General features: G+C 35.9%; 1 protein-coding gene across 1 annotated transcript; it reads right to left on the reverse strand.

Annotated features, from left to right (window-relative positions):
* Positions 1 to 5,647: 5,647 nt before the first annotated feature.
* LOC112047337 (toll-like receptor 7) lies at positions 5,648 to 10,034 on the reverse strand. Its single transcript, XM_024084427.2, has one exon. It carries the CDS (start codon positions 9,809 to 9,811, stop codon positions 5,954 to 5,956), a length of 3,858 nt encoding a protein of 1,285 aa, XP_023940195.2. The 5' UTR covers positions 9,812 to 10,034; the 3' UTR covers positions 5,648 to 5,953.
* Between the last annotated feature and the right edge of the window lie 3,830 nt (positions 10,035 to 13,864).

The raw sequence follows: 13,864 nt of genomic DNA on the forward strand, positions 1-13,864 counted from the left end.
CAGGTAAGATTGTAGTCAAGGGCAACTTGTAGAGAACCAAAAAGCAGGAGTCAGTTACGGAAATTGATGACAAATACCTAGTGACTTGTATTTGACTTGTGTAATTTTATTTTTGTTGTATCCGCAAAAAACCGACGAATCCAAGCGTTTTTTTGTCGAATCTGGTTTACGTTTATCGCTTGGATTCGTCGGTTATTCGCGGTTAATATTAAAATAAATGAACTAGTCACAATATACTAAGTTTTAGTAAGAGACGCATCAAAACAATCATAACAATGCCTTACTTTCATGACAATAAAACGCTCCGTTTAGACATAAAGACAAATCATTAATTTTCGTTTGTCATAACCACTCCTTGCCTTGATGAGTACACAAACGTTTCCTTTGAAGAAGTTACTAAATTAAGGCACATTCTCAAAACTCGACGATAAAACTCGGCCAGTAATAAAAGACGTGAAATGTTTAACCATGATAACGTCTTTGTAGTTAAAGAGCTAGTGGCATTTTAGTACTTAAGCTTGACGGAAATAATGAACGGAACGGAAATCTAATTATGGCTTTTTTTTAAAAAAAAAAAGAATATTTGCCATATCTTTTATAATATGATCAATATTCCCATTGCCCTCCAACTAGTGTTAGAATAAAGGTGTCTAATAATAATTTCGTGGTCTAAAGGGAGGAAGTTCTACACGATAGCAGAGATGGCCACCAACATAAGTCGATGGAAGGCGTGGATCCGCAATAGGTTGAGATCTTACCAGGACCACAATCTTCAGTAATGAAGGAACCACTGAAGGCAGAGAGAGAGAATAATAATTTACAAACTTACTGCTATAAGTACATAAAATAACTAGGTTCTTGTACAATCTATGTTTCCCAACTTTCATTTTGGAAGTCAAAGACTTCCACTTTACTGATCACAGTCAAGCGTGAAACCTATGCCATCAATAAAAAAGTTGGCGAGGTAATTTCCTTTTTCGTCGTAAAATCTGTCTAACGACGAAATCATTTAGAAATTACTGCCACCGCCTCCCTAACTATTACGGCCGAAAGATGAGAAATGAGAGTAATTTTATGACGTAAAAATGGGTCATATCGTGGAATAAGGTTCTCGGGATGGTTTTTATTTGGCCGTTGTCAACTTTTTTGTTTGACAAGGGACTAGGCAAGCTACGCATTTAGCTATAAATTCTTAGGTATTTTTCTATGTAAATATTTCGAGCCTTGTTGTATAGACATTATTTTGAACAATCACGATTGAGTATCTATTCTTCATTATTATGAAAATTATTATTGTAGGTATAAATATGTCTACAATAAGAGACTACAAATTAAAGTGCCTGTATTTAGAACGAAATTACAAAAAAAAATTGAGGCGATGAAACAAGAGCAACGATTGAATATGAATAATATTTGTTTTTATGTTTTCTGTCTGTCGCTTGATCTGTTTGTCCAAATCTACGGAAATACTCAAAAGATTTTTATGAGATTTTAACAGTTCGATTAGGAGATGTCCGTAGCATACAAGTTTTTAGAATTAAAAAAAATACAGACTTTTGATAGAAGGACGTAAAATATGGCAATATTATGAAATGTAATTTAAGGTTCAAGAATTTTTAATCATTATATATACTATGGAAACTGGTATTAATATATTTAATAGATAATAAATAGGTTTCAGAAATGGAAGAAAGATAAGTCTCATATTTTCGCGGGCGTCTGCTAGTACCTGCTATAGAGTAGGTCTAGTTTAGAGCTTTCATCTATACCTATTTATATAGATGTCTACACTTTTGTTAACTGGAAAAGGGGTATGTTCGTGTAATAAATTAGGACATACAGACAACCCGTACGGATGTGCCATGTTAGCTGTTATCTCAACATACAAACATTAATTAATAGTACTAACACACCTGTTTGCATAATACCTGTATGAATAAATAAAAGGTGATAAAGGTAGAAACATACTTTTGACGACCTCTCTGGCTCAGTTTATGTTGCTGTGGTTTTCAATATCAACACACTCGTAGAAATCGTGGGTTAGATTCCCAGCTCAGATTAACTTGAGACTTTTATATTTTAATCTTACTAATATTATAAACGAAAGTTTGTATGGATGTTTGTTTAGATCTTTGTTTGGATGTTTGTATGGATGATTGTTTGCATGTTTGTTACTCTTTAACGCCGCTACTACAGAGGCGATTTGGCTGAAATTTAACTCTGGATTAACACATTTCGCGGAAATATCCATGGTACCCATGGGATTTGTGAAAAACTGAATTCCATGCGGACGAAGTCGCGGGTGTCCGCTAGTAGTATAATAATGATAGAAGTAAACTTCAAATTGTGACTAATTTATTTATTTTACTAACACGAAAAACTGATGAATCCAAGCATCAACGTCATCCAGATCAGACTGAAAATCCTCTACGCACGTTTCATCCTGAAACCAGAGCATCTTCAGAAGATGTTGACTCTACAAAGTTCCAATTCGAAACAGAATGTTGTGAAGAAACGTGCGTAGAAAAAATTCTATTGTATCTGGCTGACGTCCTGTGCTTGCCTGTATTCGTCGGTTTTTTCGCAGATACTACCAAAATAAATAAATTAGTCTCTATTTGAAATATAATCATCATCATCATATCAGCCGATATACGTCCACTGCAGGACATAGACCTTTTCTAGAGACTCCCAAGCATTACCACCCTGAGCTCCAACATCCAGAGAACTCTTGCGACTCGCTTGATGTCGTCAGCCCATCTGGTGGGAGGTCGACCAACACTGCGCTTTCTAGTGCGGGATCACCTTTCCAGCACTTTGAAGTACAATAATATGCTATGTGGAAAATCGGCAAATATACTATTAGTGAAAGTTACATCGAAGAAAACTTGTTACCCATCCTGAAATTATCATCAAGGTGTCATCAATCAAAAATTTAATATGACACTATCTCGTAATCTATAATGTACTTATCCAACGAGTATTTATGTAACAGTACTTACTTAGTAAGTTTGGAATCGCTAAGACATTTCACTTAGAACTGACAATCTTACATCTTTTATAATAAAACAAATTAGTGTCGGATATAATCGGATATAAAAATTATGTCATGCACATCGCAACACTATCAGTTTTATCGGCTGTGAAGCAGTTAGCGCTGCATGCATATTAGTTTACTTGATCGTCAGTGGCTTGCTTGGACCTCAAGTTGTATTAAAAAGACATATTTTTTGACAAATATTCAGCTTTCAACATCTTATTTCATTGTCCCATTTTTGTGATGAACAATGAGTCATAACATTTTATGTATTTATTGTTCTTGCTCAAAAAGCTACCGGTGTTCTGGAACAAAGAACTTTTTCTGCGTTTTTCAAATAGTTTTTCGTCTTAGGGCGGAAGGATATGAATGACACAAAAATTGTTTCTTGAATACAAATTAAGTTATCCCCCTATTGGATTTTTATTATGCATCTATAAAGACAAGTTAACTACGAGTAGTTGGTTAGTAAAAAAATGTTTTATTTTGCTATTATCCTAAAAAAACCGACGAATCCAAGCGACGCTAGCAAGAACCGTCGAAAAATCCTCTACGTACGTTTAACTTCAAAACCTGAGGATCGTATGTGGACTATAAGAGGCGAGAAGACGACGAGACGATGACGAGATAATTAGTGTTCAATTGCGAAGTTTAACATTGTAGAGTTCTGTCGGATCTGAAAAATGTTATCTTGGAGTCGTCGGTTTTTTGAGGTTAATAGCAAATATTAATAAATTATTCACTATTCGTAATGAACATTTGTAAAGTATCGCTTGCTTCTATTCAATATTGTAAAAAAAATATGATAGGATAGTTGACTCATATTAAATTTAAAATAAACAATATTAATTTCGTATAGTACATGGAATAAGGGTCCAAAATATGTCGATATCAATTAAAAGTTAGGAATTTCTTATAAAACTTAGTTTAAAAGTCATGTAGGTATTTTTTGAAATTTTCCAAACGTCGTTTTGTGACGTCAGAATGTTATTTTATGTAACTAAACGTCAACCTAATACACCTCAGTTTGGTAAAGGATTAGATAACGTGACGTCGTGAAACTGTTGAAATATAATACAGACAGACCATCATGGCCAACAACGTTTTGGATCGTATTGTCAAATAAAAATTAAAATAATAAATTCTCAAAAATATATTTTTTAAATCTAGTAGAACGATAGTGATTAATTTAAGACCATTTAATTAAAAAAGTGTCAACGAGCCTATTGCGAAGTTTACTCGTAACATCATTGTAGAGTTTTGTCGGATCTGAGAAACGTTATTTCGACGAGTCGAGGAATCGTCGGTTTTTTTGAGGATAATAGCAATATGAATAAGTTATTCACTATTCATTATTTCAAGTTATTCACCTTTGCAAAGTATCGATTGCTTTTTTTCAATATTGTATAGAAAAATTATAGTAAAATAAATAGTTTGTTGTTATAGATGTACCGTCAAGCAATAGTTTAGCATTCTGGTAAGATATCGGGTGGAAACCGAAAGAAATGTGGATTTTCATACTCCTCCTAACAAGTTATAGCCCGCATCCATCTTAGAATGCATCATCACTTACCATCAATTAGTGAGATTATAGTCAAGGGCTAACTTGTAAAGAATGAAAAAAATATATACTTGTTGATCATAATGAGTAGTCTACAAAGCGGAACTATAGTATGTCTAAAGAGCAAAATATACATTTAAATTGAATAGTTTTTTGCAGTTAATTTCACAATTTTAAATTGCATTTATTTTTATTTTATTAAGCGACACTGTGATGATTACAATTGTGCATCGCTTTAGATTGAAAGATCCTGGGTTCGTACCTATATTTAGTAGAGTAGAGTTTCTGTATTAACAACCAACTGTCCAAATTTGATCAAAATTTGTTTAAAATCTATCAAATCTAATAATAATAATCAACAAATAATTCTATTGATTCCAAATATTCATTTTATATTTGAAATCAATAGAATTGTTTGTTCCCTTGAATTTTACATTCGTTGTTATGAAATTCGACCGATGAGTTAGGATAAGTACCTATATAACATAATAGGAGATTTTATATAGAAATAACATAAATACCAGGTCATCCTCGTATTAATGTTAAGTAATGGCTCGGTATTAATATTAAGAAACAACTTCAATGCAAGATTGAATAGACACTTTCTAGACAGGGTGTCTGATCTTAGAACTCATCAATGCTTTCCATCACCTATGATTGTGAAGCGCAAGCATTTTTAAGAAAACAAAATAAAAGACAATTTGTTAGGTGTTCCTTTTTAGGTGCTCATTATTTAAACAACAAACTCAATTACATAAATTGCATCCAAGATCCAGCGGTTCTTTTGTAAATTGATAAAAGTAATATTTAAAATTCCACCGGCGCTTCTTACCTTGTGATTATGATATGAACTGCTTTGGGTGACCTTAGGATTCAAGTCACGTCTGCACTGTGTCCTTTGTCAGATCTAAATATTTTTCTTCAGAGGTCTATATTACATTTTAAATTTTTTAATTTTTTTTTGTGTTTTACTTTCAAGGCACATGTGGAATGTTATTTTTTACTTTTGAAATAGTTTGTTGGAATATGGGAGAAATGAAAAAAAGATATATGCAAAAATTATCACAATGGCTTTATTAAAGTATATAAATAGGTATACTGTGACTTCATATGGACATCTATTTACATATTATTATAATTACAGCTATTTACAAAATTCACATAATCTACAGCAGTCTTATAGAATTTATTTACACCAACATTCCGAAATCAACGCCCTTTTTAATGGCTTATTATATTACAAAAATAGATTAAAATTTTTAATTATTTGGTAAAGCGCGCATTTTACAATAACAATTTACACAAGAAGCTTTGACTACATTATTTATATAATTCAAAACATTTAGAAGCGAAGACTAGACCAGGTAAGCTTGACCACCTGAATGTTGCGTGTCAATCAGAGTAGGAGGCGGTGGCCAATGCCTAAAGTCTCGTCTTCTATTAGGATTACTTCCACCTAATTCTAATGACGAGTAATCTGAATCTATTGACGAATAAATGTGGTCTGATGGAGGCCTACCATCGGTACCGTAAGCAGTTTGAACGTGTTGCGAACGTCCGTCTAAGAATTCAGGTGCCGCGGACACGCTATCCCCGGGTCCTCTCATTTTTTCCGTAAACGAAAACGATCTCATCGTCCCATTTTGGACACCACTTCTCATTGAGTAAGAACTTATGTTGTTTCTAAAACTAGATGATTTTGACTTGTACTTGCGATCCGGCATTGAGTAACGTAATTTTTCCCAAAATTTATTTTGACCCCATTTTATACGTAAACTAGTTTTCAAATAGGGCCTCAAATCTGGATCGCATTGAGCTTCAACCAATACTGAACTGTCTTCTATAATTATTAATGTGTAAATACGTGACTTTAAAATGCTATGAAGTGCCTGTTTGAATTCAAAGCGAGACCATTCAGTTTCGAGAAAATTTCTTGTCAAGACCAGTATGATACGCTTTGATGCCTCGGCTGCTTCGGGAAGTGGTAGAGTATATTGCATATAAGCTACCCCAGGTTGTGGAATATCTCTATAATGCAAGCAAAGGTGATAAGATGGACTACCATTTTCTAGTTCAGCAGCTAAAGTTTGTATAACAAAATCATCATCTTTAGGGCTGTAACATATGTAGGCATCGTATAATTTATCTGTGTCATCATATGCTCCAGCAAATGGAAAAAATCGAATTCCACAACTAGTATAGAGCCATATTCTAATCGTATCTCTACATAAAAATATAATAAGAGTAACGAGTAGGATTAACATAAATCCAGTTAATGAGGTCACCATCATCGGCATGTAATTTGTAATGAGCATATTGTCTATTGCCGTATCACTGGCGTAGTAGTCACTACATATGGTACCATTGAGGTTCAATTCTTTCTTTGGTGGTGACTGCCCTATATTTGAGCACCATACATCTGCTAAATCTACTATTTTAGGAACATTTTCTGATAAATACGCAGTTAACCTTTGCAAATATCTACATTTACACGACCACATATTATTTCCAATTGAGATACTATTTAAATTCTTATTTAAAGTTAAAATCCAGAGAGAAAAGTCCACTAACCTATTTCCATCTATTCTTAAAATTTTTAAAGAGAGCAAACTTGAAAATGTATTGTTTTCAATATAGCCAATGTAATTTTCTTGTAAATAAAGCTCAGTGAGTGAAGTCAAATGCTCAAATTCGTATCCATTTATGTATTTCAGTTTATTATTCCCCAGATGTAAAATAACGAGGGACGATAAACCGGCAAATGTTCTATTATGTATATTTTCAACTTCACTCGAATTTACATACAGCGATCTCATATTTTTTCTGCCTATGAATGCATAATTTTGCAATTCTTTAAAGTTATTCCCATCTAAATAGACCTCAGTTGCGTCCATAGGTATCTTTTCTGGTATTTCGACAGCACTTTGACTAGAACAATCAACTACATTTGTATGCCAGGTCGGGTCGTGGTAACAAGAACAATTATAAGGGCAAGTCATTTGGCAATCACAAGCAACGTAGTCACAACAGTGGCACAAAGTAAAGCAGTGTGTTTCGTATGTGCACAAGAAATCTGTTGATTTTAAATTACTTAATGGGATATGCGTAACACCCCTAGTATGGGTCATTTTGCATAGCACATTTTCGAGATCCATAATTCTAGGGTGTTGTCTCATGGCAGTCATGTTATTTATTAAAGGCAGCCATTCCATAGAGCAATCACAATCGAACGGATTTCCTCCTATATAGAACTCTGGCAACGACTTGTTCAAGGGGACTGGCGATAACCGGAGGCTGTTGATATCTAAATGAGATATCTCATTTGCGTAAATATCCACTCTTGTGAGATTACGTTTCTCCATAAACGTGTTTACTTGGATATTGTTAATGTGGTTGTTATTTATAAACAACAGTTCCACACTGTTTGGGATCGCCAATGGGGATATTTCTACGATACGGTTGTGGCTAACATCCAATGTTTTTATTCTAATTTGATCTTGGAGTTTATAGTAATTACCTAAATGTTCTATGAAATTTCCATGTACGTCTAACCATTTCAAATTACTAGGTACAAACGCGTAATCAAACCAAACTAAATGATTTTCAGACAAATTAAGCCAAAGTAAACTCAATAAGGTCGCAAACACCCCGTTTATATCCGATATGAAATTACCATCTAATCGTATGGCTTCTAATTGTTTATTTCGTTCAAAACTCCCTCTTTCAACGGCTTGAATTTTATTTTTTGCTAAATTTAATACTTGAAGGCTCGGTAAGTCCCAAAACATGCCCACGCTAAGGTTTCCTATTTGGTTATCGATCAATCTCAAGCCAGTTAACTGATCTAAATTTTTAAATGACCCATTTTTAATATCGTTTATTAAATTCTCTCCTAAATCTAAGGTTTTTAGTACAGACAACTCCCATACAGCCCTCGGAACTTCGGTTAATTGGTTGGAACTTAAATCTAGTTCTTTCAAGTCGGAACAATTTTTAAACGCTTTTGGATCGATATTAATTAAAAGGTTGTTATTTAAATTCAATTTACTTAAAACAAACAAGCCATTAAAAAGGAGCTCATCGATAGTGTGCAATCTATTTTCAGCTAAGTTTATAGTATGTAAATTATACAAAGGAAGGAAAGTATTCTCTTCAATATATCCAATTGAATTATTTCTTAAATCTAATATTTGAAGGAAGAATAAATCCTTGAACGTCTTACCATCTATCCTCGTCAAGGCGTTATTGGATAAATTCAGAATGACTAAGCGTATAAGACCAATGAAAGTTCCTCCATCGATGTGAGCACTTGAGAGTTGATTATTCGATAAATCTAAGACAAGCAGCTGTTCTAATCGGTGGAAAACGCCTCTGGCTAATTCAAATAGTAGGTTATTATTTAAATATATTTCTCGCAACTCTTTCGTATTAGAGAACGTGCCCTCGGGTATGGTGTGCAGGTTATTATGAGAAACATTTAATATGCGTAATGAAATAAGTCCATTAAATATTTCACTAGAAATATCACTGATGTTATTATGTTGAAGTCTCAGCTCTTGAAGTCGACGAAGTCCTGAAATCTCTGATTCTTCGCTCAAAGATTTAATTTCATTATAACTCAGATCTAAATTACTCAGACCAGATCCACAGGTTTTCCCAAATCCTAGACGATCTATGGCTTTAATTCTGTTGTGAGTAATGTTTAGTATTTGCAAATTCTCCAAAGGGCAAAACACATCTGCGGGTATAGCTTTCAGATTGTTATTTCCCAAATCCAGCGACTGTAATTCTCGTAGACCATTGAAAGCTCCTAGCGAAAGTTCTAAAACTTTATTATAGCTCCAGTCATGGTTTTTAGTCCTTATTGATAAGTTCTTTAATTCGCGTAATCCTTCAAACGCATTTCCAGGTATCCGTAGAAGTTTGCAATTGCGTAGAGTCAAATCTTCCAACTTTCCAAATCGTTGAAAATAGTTTGCTTCAAGATAACTTTCAAACAACAGAAGTTGATTGCACTCAACGATTAAAGTTCTTGTACTGTCAGAAGGCGCCGAAGAAAGATTGGATCCATTTGTTTCGAGCGTCCGCACATGACACAAAGTTGAACTTTTATCGCCATCGAAATCTTTTCTACAGTTATCCGAATCTCTCGTCACATACGCGGATATTACACCCAAAGTCACTAATAATAAAAAAGTCACAAATTGAAACATTTTCTCTATACATTTGTCTTTGATCGTTTTGAAATTTGTTCATTCACTCATACACTGTATCAAATTTTGTTCAAGTTCACTGGATCATCGTACACTTCACTGATCAATGTTTACGTTCCAACGTACGTGCGAGATGTGAGGAGGCGACGCGGACGCGTGCGCTCCTCATCGTAGCTCGTGCTCGACTGAGGCGGTTCGCCGAGTCGAGTTTCGACATCGTTAGTAGCGAGCGAGAGTGGTGCACGCTAACCGCCCCTCTGACCGTGCGCTCCCCGCACCCTCTCCCCCACATAGTTACACGTTGCATGGCGCCACTCGCGCACCCAACCGCTCTCGCACAATTATGTAATGTTTTCTTAATCGAGCCACCGCGTATCCGTTGAAAAAGGAAGCGAGCGGCAGAACAATTTCTATTGTCATTTCTACGTCCTAAATTTAAAATATTTGCAATGTTTTACATAAAATGTAGTAGGTAGGTAGGTAGATACTTTGATTACTTATTAGGTATTACATTACTTGAATTTTCTCCCGTTTCAATGAAAGGGCAACATCAAAGCGACAATCAGTCAACGAAACAGTGCAGGTATTTTGTTTCGGCCGCCCTTAATTCTTTTTCTCGTCTCTTATTGAATTCCCTACTCACATAGTTTGGTAAGGACACCCAATAAAGCTTGTTTGGTGTCATGTGCCCCTCCACATATTTTTGTATTAAAGTAACGTGTAGAATTTTCAAATGGACGGTCGCACACGGGTTTCAAATTCCAGCATCTCGTTCGTCGGAAAAGGTGAGAAGTTAGAAGTTGATAATTTAATTTCCTTGTTCGACACGTAAAATCGTTTACGGTCTAGAAGTTCGCTACGTAGAGAATGCGGCGAAAGTTTTAGAGCTAGCTCCGGGAATAGAGATGTGTCACTGGCCTCACTGACACTGTTACGAGATTCATTTGATACACAATTACTCCTCGTACTCTACATTTTAGTTGTTTTGTATTGTGTTACCACTATGTTACGTTATTACGCTCTACGTAACATAGTGGTAGTAATTATTTTGTATATTAAATTCTATGAGTTTGTTATATTTTTATAAGTAGCTACCTTTTCTCTCTATGTTAAAGCGAAACGACAGTGCTAAGAGTGAGTAGGTACTACAATAAATATAGGGACGGGGTCAAATCGTGGCCCTCTTGGATGTATTTAATCTAGATCAGTCTCTTAAACCAGTCTAGTAATAATGTCCAGCAGTAGAAGTTCATACGATGCTAATGATGATGATGATGAGATGGCGTCACATATGTTGTGCAATTGAAGCTATGAACTTATATTTATTAATATTCTGCCGAAATTTAAACATACATACATGCACAAATAAATCTTTTTATCTCGCAGCAATTGATGATATAAGAAACCGGTGCGCACTAAAAGATAAAAACCCTGCGACATTAAGCGGGAAGTTTTCCTCTTAAGTGATAAAACACGAGGACATCCAAAAAACACTTCAAGTAGTATGATATCCTTAATATTAATGTCTTTTGGCGCGGCGTCCTGTATCAAAAGTTTTAGATGTCGAGAGTTCTTAGAGCTAGCTTGATAAATGACTTTTATGAAAGTTGCTCTGTTTTTTCTCTATATCTGGTTATACAAGGACGCATGGACGTGCTTCGAGTTATGATGCTTGTTTGATGACTGAACTACCTTTGTTCTTAATTATTTGGCCCTTGACGGCCTCCGTGACGCAGTGGTATGCGCGGTGGATTTACAAAACGGAGGTCCTGGGTCCGATCTCAGGCTGGGTCGATATCGGGTGGGAGATAGGAAATTAGCTCAGGTCTGGTATAGTAATAGGCTTCGGCCGTGGCTAGTTACCACCTTACGGGCAATGTCGTACTTATAATTCACTTAAGTAAGCCCGCTTCCTTCTTAAACTCCATAGGTAAGATCGCAGTCAAAGGCTTACTTCATCATCATCATCATTTTCAGCCGATGGACGTCCACTGTTGGTTATAGGCCTCTTGTGTGGACTTCCAAACAAAACGGTCTCGAGCCGCCAGCATCCAGCGGCTCCCTGCAACCCGCTTGATGTCTTCGGTCCACTTAGTGGGGGGTCGACCAACACTGCGCTTTCCGGTGCGGGGTCGCCATTCCAGCACCTTGAGACCACAACGTCCATCGGCTCTTCGCGCTATGTGACCTGCCCATTACCACTTCAGCTTCGCGACTCACTGAGCTATGTCAGTGACCTTGGATAGTCTGCGGATCTCCTCATTTCTAATTCCATCACGCAGAGAAACTCCAAGCATAGCTCGCTCTATCGCTTGCTGAGTGACTTTAAGCCTTCTAATAAGGCTCATAGTTAGCACTTACTTACAAGGGCTTACTTGTCATAGCAAAAAATTAAAAAAGTTGATCCCCGAGGACGAAATGGAACGAAAAGTAGATTCACTATATTAGTAAGCAAAGTTTACACTTTCCATACATTCTTGTAAATACTTATAGAAACTACGGCAACAAAATTATCGTTAGCAATGGGTTTTATCGGCGCCATTAAGTAAGGCGACACTTTGCATAGCTTTAAGCGGAGATCGCAATTAAAATGCACATTACTTTGTGCTTCGAGAACTTATTGTTATCTGCGAACACATCGCGTGGGGAATTACTAGCAATAAACTGTTATCATACCTGCCTACTGCGAGATTTATCTACGCTTGATTTATTTAGATAACGACGGTGGTCGAGTGGTAAGCCTGTAAGAATTTTGATGTCCCGGGTTCGAACCTTTGGTCGGATGATGAATATAGTTTTTATTTCTTCTAAGAAGTTCTCAGCAGAAAGTTGGTAGTAGGTAATAACTTCTAGGAGTTCGGAGAATACGTTGAACCCGACACAGTTATTTGTAGACTAGCGGACGCCCGCAGGAACCATGGATTGTTCCGGGATGAAAAGTAGCCTATCCAGAGTAAAATCTATTTCCATTCCAAATTTCAGCCAAATCGCTTTAGTAGCCGAAGCGTAAAAGAGGAACTAGCATACTTACACACTTACACACAAACTTTTGCCTTCATAATATTAGTGTGATAGTGTGATTATTGTGATAATGTAATACAAATTGAACTTTAGGATATTTGACTCTATATTTCCACCATTACCACCACCATTATCAACCCATATTCGGTTCACTGCTGAGCTCGAGTCTCCTCTCAGAATAAGAGGGGTTAGGCCACGCTGGCCCAAGGCGGATTGACAGACTTCAGACACGCAGAGAATTAAGAAAATTCTCTAGTATGCAGGTTTCCTCACAATGTTTTTCCTTCACAGTTAGAAACACGTGATATTAAATTACGTAAACTCTATAATTCTATATTTACTATTGGAATATTATCTTCTAATAAGTTGTAGGCAACAACCTAACCTAAGCCTAAACCGGAGAAGCAAGATTGGTCGAAACTTAAAATCACTGACCAGCTGTAGGTCATTAAAAAGGACTATCGTCTACTTAATTATTCTCACAATTCCGACCCAGGTTTCGAACTCAAGTTTCCAAAATCTTTTTTTTTTAAATACTTTACTAAGGGCTAACTTGCTTGACTACAATTTCACCTGAATAATAATAAGAGTCAACTATTATTGTTCCGATAGTTGTTTCAACCAATGGTCTTATAGCGAAAAGCTTCGACCAACACCTTAAGAAGCTTTCGCTTAACTGTTGGATCAAGAGTCGGATACAAAAGGCAGTGATTCTTGAGACGGCGCGTATTGTGAGGAGGTTCCTCACTCTGAAGGCCTGACCGCCGGTTGCTTGGGCACTCGTATTATATGGGGTATATATTCTTGTCATAAAAATTTCATATCATTATACAATTAAACAATAAATTTAGCGTATGTTTTTTACCTGCAATAAGGTGGGTACTGACGTGGATATCATACAGTTTAGGTAGAGGATGTTGACCTGTTGACATTGTGATTTTCGTTAACAATGGGGTTAACGGAATACGAAAAATGTTGTTATTGATTTGATGTTAATATTACGTGGCTAAGTTAGTGAACAGCTCGGCAGAT

The sequence above is a fragment of the Bicyclus anynana genome, chromosome 13 (genome assembly GCF_947172395.1).
Source record: "Bicyclus anynana chromosome 13, ilBicAnyn1.1, whole genome shotgun sequence".
Classification (NCBI taxonomy): Eukaryota; Metazoa; Arthropoda; class Insecta; order Lepidoptera; family Nymphalidae; genus Bicyclus; species Bicyclus anynana.

Coding starts and splice junctions, on each gene's coding strand:
- LOC112047337 (XM_024084427.2), bottom strand. CDS start 9,811: ATGTTTCAATTTGTGACTTTTTTATTATTAGTGACTTTGGGTGTAATA.